This window comes from Myodes glareolus, chromosome 9 (assembly GCF_982192425.1).
Source record: "Myodes glareolus chromosome 9, mMyoGla1.1, whole genome shotgun sequence".
Classification (NCBI taxonomy): Eukaryota; Metazoa; Chordata; class Mammalia; order Rodentia; family Cricetidae; genus Myodes; species Myodes glareolus.
Window position 1 is genome coordinate 8,639,522 of NC_142034.1, and position 17,109 is coordinate 8,656,630.

The 17,109-nt window shown below is 52.2% G+C and overlaps 1 protein-coding gene across 3 annotated transcripts in view; it reads left to right on the forward strand.

Annotated features, from left to right (window-relative positions):
- The window catches only part of Sdk2 (sidekick cell adhesion molecule 2), a 276,319-nt gene that overhangs the window by 176,026 nt on the left and 83,184 nt on the right, over positions 1 to 17,109 (forward strand). For all 3 annotated transcript variants that reach the window (XM_087909821.1, XM_087909823.1, XM_087909820.1), the window contains 7 exons: positions 8,789 to 8,900; positions 10,282 to 10,472; positions 10,625 to 10,708; positions 13,305 to 13,499; positions 14,094 to 14,210; positions 15,031 to 15,198; positions 16,027 to 16,129. In XM_087909821.1, coding sequence (XP_087765947.1) covers positions 8,789 to 8,900; positions 10,282 to 10,472; positions 10,625 to 10,708; positions 13,305 to 13,499; positions 14,094 to 14,210; positions 15,031 to 15,198; positions 16,027 to 16,129 — 970 coding nt within the window. The remainder of the gene's footprint in view (positions 1 to 8,788; positions 8,901 to 10,281; positions 10,473 to 10,624; positions 10,709 to 13,304; positions 13,500 to 14,093; positions 14,211 to 15,030; positions 15,199 to 16,026; positions 16,130 to 17,109) is intronic.

Here is a 17,109-nt window from a genome sequence, read left to right on the forward strand (position 1 = left end):
GGGCGGAGCTATCTCCAGAAGAGGAGGAGCCACAGCCTGAGTGGAGAGACAAGGTGGTGGTGGTGGTGGTGGTGGTGGTGAGCAAAGTCAATGAAGGTCACGGGTAGGGGGAAAGTGGAGTTCTGGAAGATGCTTCCGTGGCAGACACAGCTCCGGGAAAGGGTAGGTTTATTTTTACCACCACCGTGTCCACTGGAGGCTAGGAGGAGGCAGAGGCAAGTGAGAGAGTGTGTGCTCACATGTGTGGGTGCCAGCCACCCCAGGCTCAGGTGCGGATGGAGAGAGCACCCGGGGAGATCGGAAGCTTGTTTTAAAAGAAGTACACTAACTGTCTGCCCAGCTGGCACATAAAAGTGCTGTTTCCGCTGGGAACCAGGCATTCCTCTCAGCAGGCTCGCCTCCAGATTTCTACCTCTGCCCCTCGTCAGTTGCCTGACGCCCCTGGAGAGACAGGCACAGGAGTTCAGCCCAATATAACTGCCCCAGTGTCCTCCAGCACAGAGAACCCCCCCCCCACTCCGTACGAGACCAGAGCAGGGATGTCTCCCCTAGTCTGGTTCTCTCTACCAGAGTGGCCTCACCCTCAGAACCTAACCTCAGGCTAGACAAGGTGAGGTGGACGGCCAAGGTCCCTCCTGGGCTGGGAATCACTGAAATGAAGTCGGGGTTGGGTTTGGGGACAAGACCAGCACTTCCTGAAGCAGCTAAGCCCCACACCAGCTGGGGAAGCCAGATGTTCTCATACCTCCACATCTGTATGGTTCCCCCTCCCACAGCACATCTCATTTATCATCCTGCTGCGCCCATATGCATCCGTCAGCGGCAAGTTGAGTGTCTCTGCCACCTTGTATCCTAGCTTCTGTCTGCCAGTGTCTAGAACATTCCCAGCCCCTGCTGTCTCCTCCCTGGGCCTTCTGAGCTCTAGGGACTCTTTTCTGTAGACCCAGTTGGTTCCTATCTCCAAGCCAGCTTCCCATCTGCCTGGGAAGAAATCTGAATTAGGGGGTGGAGAATCCACTCTGGATACTGACCAGTGAGGGTCATGGATGTCACCTCTGACCTTGACCTGAGCCAGGACTGTTTGTACGAGAACAAGGAATTTGTTGACAAGGAGGGATTGTTTTTCTAGAGATTTCTCAGTGGTAAGCTTACTCGGCGTCTCCTGGGATCCAGACATCTTTTTGAAGAATTAGTGTCAACCTGGGTATATAGCTCAGTTGGTTGAGTGTTTACCTACCACACACAGAGCCCTGGTTTCCATCCCCAATGACACATAAAAATGGGTGTGGTGGCAAATGCCTGTAACCCCAGCATTTAGGAGGCCGAGGCAGGAGCATGAGGAATTCAGGGCCATCCTTGGCTACATAGCAAGTATGGGATAGTCTGAGACACGAAACAAGAGACAGGCTGGAATTGGTGGTGCACGCCTTTGATCCCACCACTCTGGAGGCAGAGGCAGGTAGATCTTTCATTATGTAGACCAGGCCGTTCTTGTCTAACGAGACCCTGTCTCAGAGAGAGAGATGGGGACACACACACACACACACACACACACACACACACACTGAGAGACAAAGTCATGGAGTGAGTTGTCCAAGTTAAATCCAGACATCTTCTTGAGTGACTCAGTTTACCCCAGATGCATGGTCAGGGAGGCCTTCTGTTTCTCCTCCAGCATCTGACTCCTCCTCTTAAGAACTGAGGCTACCCATGGCGACACTTTCTGTTCCACCTCAAACCACTCCCATGCCTTCCAAACAGCCCAAGTGAGGCCAAAGAGCCCCTTCCTCCCCCCTCATCTGCCTCCACCCTAGTCCCACCCAACCGCCAGTCTCCCTCATTCCCAAAACCCTCCATTTCTGCATCCTCAACTGAGATGAAAGCCGGATCCAGCGCAAACTCGCCTGATTTCTAGCTAATTTCCCTCCCACGAGGGATTGCACTTCAAAACCCTGTGCTGCGCTGACACGGTCCCCCAGCCTGCCTGCCAGCCAATTTGTGAGAGCAATTGCCACCTCGCCCGCCCACCAGCAGCTCAGAGCCCCTGTTACCTGGCTTGAAGCCACACCCTCCTCCTCCTTCCCCCTCCCTTCCTTTACCCATCAGGCTCTGCTCCCTCCAGCTCAGCAGCTTCCTGCCAAATCCTTGGGGGAGCCATGCTCACCGTTAACAGAGAAAGGAAGAACCAGGCTGGTGACCCCAGAAATTACACCTAGCATCCCAGTCCTGAAAGGTCACACCCATCTGATGAACACACACACACACACACACACACACACACACACACACACACAGAGAGAGAGAGAGAGAGAGAGAGAGAGAGAGAGAGAGAGAGATCAGGCCTGCCTGTACTAGTATATAGAAATACAATATAGAATAAAAAAGAATATAAATATGAGCCCCACATATCATTTTAATTTTTTTCCGGTGGTTCCATTTTTATTCATTTATATTACTTGTGTGTTTTATTTTTGGGCGTTGGTTTTTTGTTGTTTTGGGGTGGGGGTTTGGGGCATTGGTCTTTTGTTGTTTTGGGGGGGGGGGAATGGAGGCAGAATTTCATATAGCCCTTGAACTCCCTGTGTAGTTGAGATTGGCCTTGAACTCCTTATCTTCCTGCCTCTGCCTCTCAAGTGCTGGGATTGCAGGCTCACACTACCACACTGAGGCTTACCTCATTTTTCACAAAGTAAAAAGGAATAAGCAGAATTCATTTTATTAATGTGTTTTATTTAACCCGATGTATCCAAAATATCCTTTTAGCATGCCATCAATATAGAATATATTAGCAGGATATTTTACATTGGGTTTTTTTTTTTGCATGCTAAGTCTGTGAAATCTCTGCGTGTCTTACACTTGAAGCGCATCTCAATTTGAATGCTAAATCTTCATCTGATATACGTGATCTGTATTTAGATTCCATCAGATTTAGAGCCATAAAGGTATAGTCTTACGCCAAAGTTCTTCCACTTCTACTTAAACATGTTCTAATAACTGGATTGGGGACTCTGTTTTTAATTAAATGTAAATTAGTTAAAATTAAATCTCGTTAAATCAAACGGACGCAAGCCACATTGCAGGAGGTTGGTGGGCATGCGTGGCTCGTGGACCATGCTAGATGGCCTGGTCTTTGAGGCCTGGACGCCCTGAGGCTGGAGAGCTATTGTCGGAAATGAGCAGGTGTCTGTGTCCATCAAGTCTTTTCAGGAAAGAGCTAATGGCCCTTTGATGCCCACTTGAAGCTCCTGGGGCCAAGTGAGTCACGTGTTCCCTGAGCCTGGCTCCTTCCACTATATGGTAATGTCTGAAGCAGTGCTGAGAAAGAGCTTGGAGGGAACTGTCCCTGGTTGCCACAGTGACAAAAATAGTTCAAAGCTGCTGGATCCAACATGGCTTCCACGTGGCGAGCTCCATCCGTGCCTTGTCCCTGGGACCCTTTAAAGCAACAGTTCTCAGAGAGATGTCCTCCCTGTTTGGGCTTGCCTAAGAGGTCACAGCTTGATTGCTGAGGTTCTAGCCACCGCAGCATCCCAGGACTGTGGGAAACATTAGGATCCGCACACTCCAGAGTCATCTTGTTGAGTCTCCAACCCAGCCATGGTCGTGAGGCCCGAATCCTCCTAAAGATCAGCAGCCCCCTCCCAGGTGCCAGGTCTTGCCTCCCCCACCCTGACTGGCAGCAGGAACCCCATAAGCCTTGGCTTCTGCCCATTCCGCATTGGGGTCTTGAGGGCTGTCTTTAAGCCTTCATCCGGAGCATGAGTTGAATGCAGCACACACTGAATGCAAACTGAATGCATTCTGGAGCCTGGGCTGTGCCTCCTCACAGGAGAACACAGGAGACCTGGTGGCCAGGCACCCTGATTCAGCACAGTCTCCCAGCAGACAGCTCAGGACAACCCCGTATAGCCTACAATGGTGAGTCGTGCCATACCTGGTGGCTTCTGGCACCACCTTCATTATCCTCTGCTCAGAGGCATTGCCTGCTTCCTCAGGACTCAAGGCTCTGGGCACTCTGATAGCCTGCTGGCGCCTCTTACGGCAGTCGCCGGTGGCAGATGGTTAAACTGTCATTATCCGTACTTTATATGACGTTTATTGGCGGGCACGCATGCCGCAGCACCCACTCGGGAGTAGAGACAACCTGAAGGAGTCTCTTCTCTCCTTCCACCATGTGATCCTCAGACCTGGTGTCACACGCCTGTCACTGCCGTGTCGTGTCACCGGCTCCCATTAGCCACATTTCACAGGTGACAGAAGCTGAGGGGACAGACCAAAGAAATCATATCATCCACTTCCCAGTGGGTTTTCCTAACCCCTGACAGTCAGGCATGGGACCCACGTTGGGTGGCCACAAAGCCTGGGCCCTGGGCTCCACTGTACTCTCACGCGGTCCATGTCAGGAGGAAAATACAAGTCTCAGGTCACCGAAGTCTCCCTCGCTGCCTCTGTCAGAGTCACCCTAGCTAGGCTACCTCTCTCCGCTTATAACCCCAAGGCCCAACACTCAGCTGTGGGGTGATGGGGGCAGCTCTTCCCAACGCTGGTAGGCTGTTGCCAGGTGGACAAACTTCACTGAGCGCCTACTTTGCGCAGCGCATTCTGCACTCATGCTGGACCAGCTGAGCCGCTCCTTCCAGTCCTTACCGTAGGCATCCTTAAGTCACTAATGCACTGGTATTGGTGAGGCTCCCAGCTTTCCTCTCCAGGAGGACAGATCCTACCACCTGTCTATGTAGGGAATTCCCCATTCCTGATATCCACCAAGCAAGACGTGTTGAGCGGGGACCTGAATTCACACCACCCAGACAAATGCTACCATTTTTTTTTTCAGTACTAGGAATCGATCCTAGAGCCCAGAGATGGCTGGACTGTGTTCCCTAGTTCCTCTTAGTTTTTATTTTGAGACAGGGTCTTGCTGGGTTACACAGGTTGGCCTTGAATTCTCTGTCTTCTTGGTTCCGTCTTCACCCTCCCCACCTCCCCCCTGCCAAGCAGCAATGAGAATAAGCTTACATCACCTAGCCTAGCTCTGGTGTTATTTTAATTTTTTTGGTTTGGGGGCTATTGTTGTTGTTGTTGTTGTTCAGACAGGGTCTCCTAGAGCCCACACTGACCTTGAACTCAGTATATAGCTAAGGATACCCTTAAACTCCTGATCTTCCTACCTCAGGCCTTCTGGGGTTACAGTGTGCTGCCTTGCCTAGTTGTGGTTTTGAGACAGGATCTCACCATATACCCCTGGCTAGCCTGGCACTCACGCTGTCGACCAGGCTGGCCTCAAACTCCCAGAGAGCCACCTACCTCTGTCTCCCGGGCGCTGGGAATAAAGGCTCAGGCCACCATGTCCACTACTGTCCCCTAGCTCTGCTACTTCTCCCAGATACCACACTGGAAACTGAACCCAGGACTTCCTGCATGCTAGGCAAACACTCTATCCTCTGAGCTATATTCCAGGCCCCAGGAAATGACTTTTATTACCCCTTTGTCCTGAGAAAACCGAGACTGAGTGAAATAGATCTCTGTCTTTCTTCTCCTCCTCCTCCTCCTCCTCCTCCTCCTCCTCCTCCTCCTCCTCCTCCTCTCTCTCTCTCTCTCTCTCTCTCTCTCTCTCTCTCACACACACACACACACACACACACACACACACACAAGACCCGGGACTGAGCAAGCCCCCTCCCTGTACCAAGGGTCCTCAGCCAGCACGATTCCCCTCCAGCCCTGTAGGCTGCTGCCTGGACCCGGCCACATGCTCCAGGGGGGCCCGGTGTCACACTGGCAGCCCTCGTTATTTAATCTCTACCTCCCCGTAACTCGCCTTCCTCCAGGCTGTCTGTTTATCAGGCCAGCAGCACCAACTTGGACTCTAACAGTCTGTCTCCTCGGTGTGGCCCATTAATCTGGGCCATGGTACCTGCGCGCGGGCATGCAATAAACAACTTAGAGCACACGTTTATGGATTCAGCTATATCAGCAGCTTTCAATCCGATCGCGCTTTATGGCACCTACACGAGGCTTTATATTGTTGCAATTACTCTGCTTTATACGCCGCCTCCTTGCCCCTTCATTTTACTTTATTTTTACATTTTATTCCTAGTCTTCCTCAGCTGTTTCTAACAAGGCCGAGAGCTCAGCCAAGGAAACCTGCCTGGGGCTGGCCACGGTGGCTCACAGTGGTGAGCAACAAGGATATGATGTGCCCCCCCTCCTGGCCCACAGAGGATACCCCCACACCTACACCTGTGCAAGCTGTCACAGCCGTCTCCCTCTAAAGAGTCCTGGAATGGGGCCAACTAGATAGATTTGTCGCGCAAGAAAAAAAAAAGTCCTCTCGGGGTGTATTTTAAGAGCTAGGAACAGGTGCCAAGTGGATGCCAAGGCTACAGGCAGTGCTGGGGCTGTGCTGATCCCCCAAAGAGGAGCCGGGCACCTCTGGCAGGGCCCAGGGTACACAGAACGGCCCTGGCACCACCCTGTACGCCTTTGATTTCATGAGCCCTCTCATGGAAGCTCTCATTCATTTCCGTCCTGTGTCCTGGAAGACGGACAGTGGCAACGGCAGCTGTAGCATTTCGTCAGTCACGCGAGGGTGTTTGCACACCTCCCGACCAGTGTGTGCGTGTCCCGTGCTGGGGACGTAGTGGCTGCCAGGACTAAGCATCAGCTCAGGGGCTGTGACAAAGCCATATGCCCAGCCTTAAGCTGTAGTCATGCGTATTGTCACGGGTCTGAAGTTAGAGACCAAGGTCGGGGAGTCACATGGAGGAGCCAGTGAGGACACGATTCCTGACAGGGACCTATTGCCTGCTCATTCACTGTGCCCTCGTGTGGCTGAAGAAGAGAGGGAGGGAGAGAGAAACAGACTGAGAAGGAAGGGAGAGAGAGGAATGGTAATACAGCAGAGAAAGGTGGCAGAGATAGAGAAGAAGAAAGAAGCAAGAGATAAGAGATGTTGAGAAGGAGGGCAGGAAGGGAACAAGAGAGGCTGGAGGTACCAATCCCATGGTGGAGGTCACACCCTCCCAACCCTAGCCAATCCCATCAGTTCTACAGGCTCAGCTCCAAAGCTATCATGTCAACAATAGGGCCCAACACATGAACCATCAGGAGACACAGTTAGGCCCACAGCCAGCACCACCTCAGCTCCCATGCCAACATCTGGACTGGTCCCATGTGGTCACCATAACAACATGCCACTACATGAAGGTTTTTTAGCTTAAGAATAGACTTTTTGGTGGGTCTGGAGGTAAAATCGGAAGCCAAAAGGTCAGTAGGTCCCCATTCTCCCTCAGGGGGCTCTAGGGATCACCACAGCCTCCTCCGCTGCTTGCAGCTGGTAGCATCCTTGGCATTCCCTTCTTGGCTCCGGTCTCCACCTCCACCTTTACTCAGCTTCTCCTCAGTGGGTCTTGTATCTGGAGTCCCCAATTCCCGTGCAGAAGGATGCCGTTCCATTGGATAGAGCGCCCGCCCCAATGCAATACGTGCTCTCAGCTGAACCAGTTACATCTGCAAAGACCCTGTTTCCAGGGGAGGTCCCATCCCCAGCTGCTGAGTGGCCCTGAACCAGGGGAGGAGACTACTGGGAGGATCTCTTCCCTAGAGAGATGTAAATGCCTCTCACTTCATTATTAGGTGCCAATGACAAAGCCAAAGTAGAATTACATCCAAGTGGCCCCCCACCCCAGGTGTACTAGTTGTTTTTCATTGCTCTGGTAAAACACTTCCGACTTCCTGTCTCAGAGGGAGAGTCCATGATGGCAGGGAGCCATGGCCGCCAGAAGCCGGAGCAGGAAGCTAAAAGAGCATCCTTCACTCTTAACGCTCAAACGTTAAGTAGAGCAAACTCAAAGGTGGGCATGGATATGAACTCTCATAGCCCGCCCCCAGTGGCATACTTCCTTCAGCAAGGCTGCACCCCCTAAAGTTCCCATAACCTTCCCAACAGTACCACCAACTGAGGACCAAGAGTTCAAACACAGGAGCCTACAGAAGACATTGCTCAGTCAAACCACAATACCAGGGAACCAATGAGTTTACCAGGCTTGGGAAAGGGGCTATGGACAGGAGCTTGGAAACCCCAAAGCATCCATATTGGAATGTCTTCACCCCCCATGGTCTTGGCTCCCGCATATCCATGTTGCCTCTTGCTGTTAATTTTCCCAAGCCTGTAGAGTAAATTCTACCCACACCCGACCTTGAAGCCTCCTGAAATTAGGGCTTAATTGCATACAGATGGCTAGGAGGTGCAGCCAGAATCTCAGGTGAGAGTGCAGTCTCTCCCCACCCCTTCTTTCTCCGAGGGAATCTCAGCCATCCACAGACGGGAGTCTAATGGTCTCTTGCACGCCCGTGCTGCTGATCTGAGGAAGATGGCAGCCGCTTTGCTTGGAGGACTGTGTTCTCCACCTGGGAGGGAGTGGACGCTGCTGTGTTCGGTGTAGAGTGTGTGTGGTCTGGTGCAGCGGTCAAGGGTGAATGGCAAAGTAGGTCAGTAAGGCAGACTTAGGCCAGGAGGCATATTTTTGAGGGTAGTCATGAGTAGAAGGGTGTGGCTGACTTGCAGGCCACTGAGAGCAAAGGACCCGCCCCGCCCCCCAGCTCCCCTGACACTTAGACTCATGAGGAAAGGAAGAAGGCAGTTCCAAGTCTGTCCACAGGTACAGCTGCGGGACTTTCCCTACAGCCACCTACTCTGTGCCCTGAGGACCAAAGCCTCTGTGTGCCGCATGGGCAGGCAGAGACGGGCTCTCTGACTCCACCCTCCTAATATGTGACCTCTTCTCAGATGTCGGGGGACCTGCTGACCCCATTGCGCCGACCATCATCATCCCCCCCAAGAACACCAGTGTTGTGGCCGGAACCTCGGAGGTGACCATGGAGTGTGTGGCAAATGCCAGGTGGGTGGCACTTCTTTGGTGGGTTCCCAACCAGAACTGGAGGAGCCAGGAGACACTCATCTTTGGGGAGGGTCCAGAAGCCTGATCAGATGAAGACCAGCGAGAGCAGGAGGGATGGCAGGTAGACACTGCAGCTCCAGAGCCCTGTCAGACACACTCAGCTGCGTTCCTTAGTCTTGGGTGTCCATGGGGAAAGAGCCAGCCATGGGGAGTTAGCGGGAGATAGATTTTGCCCAGGCTGTGGAGCCAGAGGGTGGATCTCTGTGCTCCTAACACAGAGTCGTCCAGAGAGGGGAAGATGGTCCCTCAGAGCAGAGCCCTTCTGTATGTGGGGTGCATGGTAGATGTATGTGTATGGTAGATGACACACAGGGTGGGCCCAACATGGACTTTGTAAGATACTATTGTGTCTCTCCAGTTCCCACAGAGGAGACTGTTAGATCATCTCTGAGCCTCCTCCTAAGAGGACTGACTGTGTGATGAGAACTTTCCACAGGGCCTCTTTTTCCCCCCAACATGACGTGGGTGCCAAGAGCCCTACAGCCCAGAAAGGGCAGGCAGTCTACACACAGTTACCCATGTGGCCAAAAGCAGGGCTGAGCTGAAGCCAGCTCCCCGGAATGCCCAGCTCCCTGCCCCACGATGGGCCTCAGTCTGCTCATCTATGAGTGTGTCATGACACATACCTCACCGTAAGACACACACCTCACCGTAAGACACACAGGGGGTGTACTGACTGCAGCCTGTCCTGCCTGGGTACCCTATGGGAGATAAAGTCATGTTATGGCTGGAGAATTAGACTGAGGGTCCCAAGGTCCCCTCCAGCTGAGGATTCCAGGGGATTTTTCTGGAAGATCCTGAGTGCCCCAAATAGCTAGCCCCACCCCACTTGGGGAGTTCCATCCTGAGGAACCACTAGGAACTAGGAAGGAATGTCCAAGCAAACCAGGTCCCTGGAGTTTGGAGTACAGGGGCCTTTGGGGATGGAAAGGAAGCCAAACTCTCCTTACCTCTCAAAGATGAGGGTGGGGGAAAGTGTGGGCCCTGGGAGAACTCAGCAAATAAGCTGGGCCAGCTGCCAGGCCCTTTCAGCGCTGTGTGTGCAGCTACCACTGTATCCCAGCCCTGTTGGGAGCATCGTCCATGACTGACAGACTCACCTGTCACCCAGGGCTGCCACAGTTGCCCCCATCCTACAGATGGGGAAGCTGAACTTCAAGGCATTTTAGGAAGTTGTCTTAAAGCTTCCACTAAGAAGTGACAAGGTGCTAGCCAGCTCCGTCCTGCTCCTGCTCCTTCCTGTATTTGCCCTGCCTCCCCCCCCCCCATCGCCTTTCAGATGCCCTTGTCTGAGGGCAGCTTTGCTTCCCTGGTCCCCTAGGCCTCTGATCAAGCTGCACATTGTCTGGAAGAAAGATGGGGCCCTGCTCTCCAACGGTATCAGTGATTACAATCGCAGGCTCACCATCACCAACCCCACCGTCAGCGATGCCGGCTTCTACGAGTGTGAGGCTGTTCTGCGCAGTAGCAGTGTGGCTCCGGTCACCCGGGGAGCCTACCTCTCGGTGCTGGGTAAGTCAGGGAAAAGTACTGGGGCTCCTCTGCTGTGGGAGGAGGAAGGAACAAGCAGAGACCGCAGCAGGTGTGGCCAGATGCCATCTCCACCGTGGCTAAATATAAAAGCAATAAGCCTCTAATCCTGTCTCTTGGTCCTTCCTCGGCAGAGCCCCCTCAGTTTGTCAAAGAGCCCGAGAGACACATCACAGCAGAGATGGAGAAGGTGGTGGACATCCCCTGTCGAGCCAAAGGTAACACAGAGTCAGGGGTATGGGAACAAGGACCCCAGACCTCCAGCCTCTCCCACCCCTGTCAAGACATCTCTAAGCCCCACCTCCCTCTCCAGACCACATCTTACTAAACAGTGACAGGCTGGCTAGGTGCTGGCACCCAGGAAACAAACAGCCAAATTACCGTAATCTCAGGCTGCAAATCAACCCACGTAACTCCAGGGTTACAAATGAGCCCAAATTACCGTAATTTCAGGACAGGTGACAGACCCAAATTGCCCATAATTTGAGAGTTGTAGACAATGCCGAATCACCATTTTGCCAGCATCCGCAGACCTGGTGTGTCTCACCTGAACGAGTGTCACCCACTCAGCCCATTTGAGGTGGGGGTTGCCTGGCTTGGTCCTCTCCCCTTGCTGGTCCTACTTAACCGGCAGTTTCTCATGCTCACTGCCCCCATCCTGACAGAGCCGAGCCTCAAGGCAGCTGTAATCAGGGGATAGAGGGTAAAAGGGTGCTGTCGCTTGGAGTGTAGGAGCTAAAGCATCCTAGCAGCCAGTGGCTGAGGCAGGAGAATTGCTGTGAGTTCCAAGCTGCCCAGAGAATAGAGAATCCTGAGCCAGGGAGGAGATATGGCCCAAGTAGCGTAGAGGGTTTTGCGGAGCTGCAGCTCTCCTGAGACCCTTGGGCAGAGGCACATAATCTGAGCAGGGTCACTCACTCTTGGTCACCCAAGGGGAGTAAGCTGGGCTGTGTCCACAGATGAACCGTATAGCCAGATCCCTCCTGTTTTCCAGCATACATATTTGCAAAGAGATGAAGAAACCAATAAACAAATAAAGATGCCTTATTTCATCTCATTCAAAATGCCACAAGCCGTGAGGTGCCCCCTTATTTTATGTGCCTCTAAGAAAGAAAAAGGGCTGCCAATTAAATCATGACAAGCTGTCGATTGTAAGCCACACCCTGATCCCCCGTCATGTTGCAGTGAATAGCAGGGAATCGGTGTCATCCAATGGACGAAGCGCGGTGATGACGGACTGCAGGGTGGGAGGATGCAGCGGGTGGGTGCAGAGCTGTGCTGCCCCTTGAGAGTGTAGAGTGCCCCTGGGGAAGTCAAGTTTGAGAGGAGCCAGAGGGAGGGAGGATGAAGGGGACCTTGGGAGAACCAAGAGACATCTATAAGGAGAGAGAACCAGACCAAGGGATGGAGACATGTACCTTCCTCTGTGAAGACCAGAGATGGGACTCCTAGGCACCTGCCACAGGACAAAGCCCCTCTGCCTGCTTCTCCACCTGGGCTCCACTGTCAGGAGTTTGGGAGCAGCACTTGGGGGTTAGCACAATACACAGAAGGCTGAGTCAAGCATTACAATAAAAAATTAAAGCCACACCTGCCATCCCTGCTCAAGAGGCTGAGGAAAGAGGGTTGACATGAGTCCCAGGCTAGCCTGGGCTATAGTGACTTCAAAGACAACCTGGGCTTTTGAGCAGGACCTTGTCCAAAATACAGGAGAATAATAATAATGAAGATGTAGAAGTCAATGAATACGAAGCCAGTTATGGAGAGTTTGCTCAGTTGGCAGTGTTTGCAAAGCATGGGCAAAACCCTGCTTCAATCCTCAGCACTATATAAACCAGGTGTGGTATCACACAGCCTTTGTAATACTAGCTCTTGGGAGGTCAAGGCAGGAGGATCAGAAAGTCAAGGTCATCCTTGGCTACACTGAGAGTTCATGGGCAGCCTGGGATACATAAATCTCTGTCTCAAAAATAACAATAGGGCCTGAAGAGATGACTGGCAGTTAAGAGCACTTGTTCGACTCCCATCACCCATATACATGATAATTCGCAAGGACCCATAATTCCAGGTGTCCTCTTCTGAATCCTATGTGCACCAGTTACATATATGATGCAATACATACATGTAGGAAGAATATTCATACACATAAATACATATAATAATTATTATTAATAATAATAAGCTCAGAGGTTAAAAGTTCATACTACTTATGCCAATGACCTGGGTTCAGTTCCCAGGATTCACATCAGGATTCTTATCACCCACATCTCCAGATTTGGGTGGTATGGATGCCTCTGGCTTCTTTGGACGCACATGCACACACACACACATACACGCGCGCACACAAGCGCGAACGCACATAATTTAAAATGCAAGCCTTAATATAATAGGAGCAGATGGGATGCCTCTTTGGGTAAAGGTGCTTGCCAAAAAAAAACCTGACAATCTGGGTTCAATGCCTGGAACCTACATAAAGGAGAAAACTAACCTCACAAAGCTGTCCTCTGGCCTCCACATACATGCAGTGGCACATGCATGCCCTCTCCCCATAATAATACATAAACATTTAAACGACAATAATAATGAACCTCCCCTTTTTAAAAAATTGCCACGGAAGCATTTCTGTGGAAAACTGATTCTAAGAAATTTTAATTTTCTGAAAAGTCTCTTCTCTATGCCAAAAGTCTTGAGAGTTTTCCAAGAACAAACTCCCTAAAATCAATGTCTAGGAGAAGCTTCTAGAAAGCAAAGCACCCTAGGACCTCCTGCAGATGAGGGGACATAGGTGCTGACGGTGGCCCTGGCCTCCCACAGGGGTGCCGCCTCCCTCTATCACCTGGTACAAGGATGCTGCACTGGTGGAGGTGGAGAAGTTGGCTCGCTTCAAGCAGCGCAACGATGGCAGCCTGCAGATCAGCGGCCTGCTGCCCGACGACACCGGCATGCTCCAGTGCTTTGCCCACAATGCCGCTGGAGAGGCGCAGACCTCCACCTACCTGGCCGTCACCAGTAAGTGTCCTCCCCTGAGCAGCCCCATGAGGCACAGTGTTCCCCCCACTGCTGAGGAGTGTAGTGGGTCAGGACCACACTATGGTAGGAGCCTATCCCTTGTGGCACCAGCTCGTCGGGTCCCTTCAGCACTACATCTGGCCAGAGGAAAGGGAACCCTGCTCCCTCGTGACCATTTCCAGAGGTCCTAGGGCCCCTACTGCCCTTGGAGAAGAGCCAGTTCCATTTGCTGTGTCAGGGACACATGAGTCCCCCAGGGTAAAGTCCCAGCACAAAGGCAGCTCTCAGCTGTGCATTCTTAGACAAGCTACTGTGCGTTCAGTGGAGGTCAAGTCCTACTGACTTTGTCTCTGAGGGTGTAGGCTGCCCTCTGGGTTCTCAGTTTCCCCTCAATGGAGGCCTGAGGTTCCAAAAGTCAAAGCTACCCTGACAGGTACATCTGGATCTCTCATAGGCCTCCCTGCAAAAGACCCTGTAACACCAGGGCCAGCGGGTGGAGGAGAGGACCCATCTTTTTGTGGGCTCGGAGCTTCTGACCCCTGGTTAGGTCTCTTCCTAGGTGTTATTAATAGATCCTGCTGTCTCCCTCTACAGGCATTGCCCCTAATATCACCAGGGGCCCCCTGGACAGTACGGTGATTGATGGAATGTCGGTGGTACTGGCGTGTGAGACCTCAGGGGCACCGCGACCTGCTATCACTTGGCAGAAAGGTAGATGGGACGGACATTCAGAGGGCATATTCATGTGATGGTCGAGGAGAGTCTTCAAATCTCATTTCAGGAGCTAGGCAAATCGAGTTCCACATGTATAATTGTGTACCACCCATCTTCACAAACCATATTGCTCTGTTTCTCTCTCTCTCTCTCTCTCTCCCTCCCTCCCTCCCTCCCTCCCTCTCTCCTTCCCTCCCTCCTTTCCTCTCTCCCTCCCTCCATCCCTCCCTCCCTCCCTTCCTCCCAGGCCAGACCCAAGACCTCTTACATCCTACTGCAAGAGGTCGGTCCTGACCTGGTGGTATCTTTATCTTTATCCATCTGTCTATCAGTCTAGCTCTTTATCTCTGTCTCTCGGGCGCGCATCTCCCCCACACTACCCCACTGCACCTCTCATTCATCCCTCTCCTCCTCAGCTCCCCTGAAGGTGAATCTCCCCAGAAGCATCCTGTCCTGTGGCAGGAGACCCATCATCACCTTGGCAGCCTTTCTCCTGCCCCCTCTTCCCGGCCCAAACGCAGCTGCCTCCAGGCCATGGCTGGCCGGTGCTAGCAGCAATAGCAGACAGAGCGTGGCCTCCTCTGGTGAAAGGCAAATGTGGTGGTGGGTGGAGGCGTGGCAAAAAGGGTGGCCCGTAAGAGTTACCGCTACCCTGTGTCCCTGTGAGCCTGGGCCTGTCCTAAGCTCAGGTCTGTCTCCAACCCATTTAACATTTCCAGAGCTGGGTGGGTACCCGAGACCTTCTAGGACTGAGTGAGCATCTAGGGCCAATATCAAGGCTGCCTCTGACACCCCGACAATCGCTTTGTCACCTCAGGGGAACGCATCTTAGCCAGTGGCTCTGTCCAGCTGCCTCGCTTCACCCTGCTAGAGTCTGGCAGCCTGCTCATTAGCCCAACCCACATCTCTGACGCGGGTACCTACACCTGTTTGGCCACCAACTCTCGGGGAGTCGACGAGGCCTCCGCAGACCTGGTCGTATGGGGTGAGTGACTCCTCATAGTGGCGGGCTGCCAGCATTTGCACTTTCATATTGTGTTGCTGACACAGCCAAGGATCTTCCTGTCACAGGGATGGTGACAAATTAACTTAGAAGCCAAGAACCAGGAGGTGATGGCTCTGCCAGCAAGGCCACGGGATGGGGAGGCTGTGCCATGCTTGGCTGAGTCCAGAGATCTGTAAAATGCTGTCTTGTGTATTTTAGGGGCAGAAAGCAACACAAGGCCAGAGTGTAAATATTTTTGACTCTGTGGGCCAGACGGTGTCCCTCTCAGCCCCTTTCCTGCCCTCATGCTGCCAAGAAAGCAGCTAAGACATTAGTGGCATTGGTGGCATAGTGGTAAGGCCCATTCAGGTGAGCCACCTGACGCTGATCAGCCTGGAGAGATGCCACCAGATGTCTCAAGCCTCTTCCACTTGGGGTGTACACCCCGACTGTGTGGCCGGTCACCTGTCCAGGCTGATCCCTAGGCCCTGGGGTGAATAACTAGACCCTGCCTGTCACCAACAAGCTGCCCTAATGGTCCTGGTGACTCTCAGCTTGCAGTTTCTCTTCCCTCCCTGGCACTCTGAGTCCCCAGCATGTTTGTGGCTCCTAGGGATCAGTGTCCCTGGGACATTTTGTCCTTTCCACTTTTCTGAGACTTTTATATGGTCTCCACACCTGTCTACACATGAGGTCATCGCACATCCTCTCCCAAGATCCGGACGAACAGCCCCAGATCACCTCAGGAATGTACCTCCTGTGCCAGCCCCACATCACTGTCCACAGAACTATCCCTGCTTGCTGCACTGTCTCTCCCTTGTCTTACAGCCCGGACCCGCATCACCAAGCCCCCCCAGGACCAGAGTGTCATCAAGGGCACCCAGGCCTCCATGGTGTGTGGAGTGACCCACGATCCGAGAGTGACTGTCAGGTACTCCAGGCAAAGTGGCAGGGGTGGCTGATGTCAGGATGACATCATCGGGAGCCGATCCCGGAACTGGGTATGGGTGAGGCTGAGTGAGCACCTGGGGGCCGCGCTGTGAGAGCTGTGTGGACAAAATGGAAGGCAGAGAAACAGAACAAGGAGGAAGATTTGGGAGATGACTCAGCTAAGAACACTTGCTGTGTAAGCATAAGGACCTGAGTTCAAATCCCAGCCCCCAAAAGTTGGGTGCAGCTGCATACGTATATCCAAAGCAGGATGTAGCTACATAGATGCTTCTAACCCTAGTCCTGCAGAGAGGCAAAGGAGGATTGTTGGAGCTTGCTCAGCCTAGCACCAGGTTCAGGGCGAGATACTGTCTAAAGAGAGCTACAGACAGGACACCTTATATCCGCCTATGGCCTCCACACACTCACACATACATATGCATATATACCATGCACATATTACACAATACACTGAACACATGTGTGTATATGTGCACATACAGTACACACACCTGTGCATACACACCATGTACATATTGTACACATATACTACACACATGTGCATATACATTATGCACATGTTGTTCACATACACTATACATGTACACATATACACCATGTACATATTGTACACATATACTACGCACATGTGCATATACATCATGCACATGTTGTTCACATACACTACACACATGTATGCACATGATGTACACATACACCACACATACATATGCATATACACCAAGCGCACATTTCACACATACACTACACACATGTGCATGGATAACATGTACATATTGTGCACATATGTTACACACACAAAGAAAAGGAACCACAAAAGAGGAGGAGGGGAGGGAGGAAAGGAAAGAAAGGCGTTTAGGATGAAGAGATGGAGGACTCCAAGGTACACGCTCTCTACTTTTCAGACCCCCAACTAACATCTTGTGAACTAATTAGTTTAAGCACCTACTGTAAGGTCTT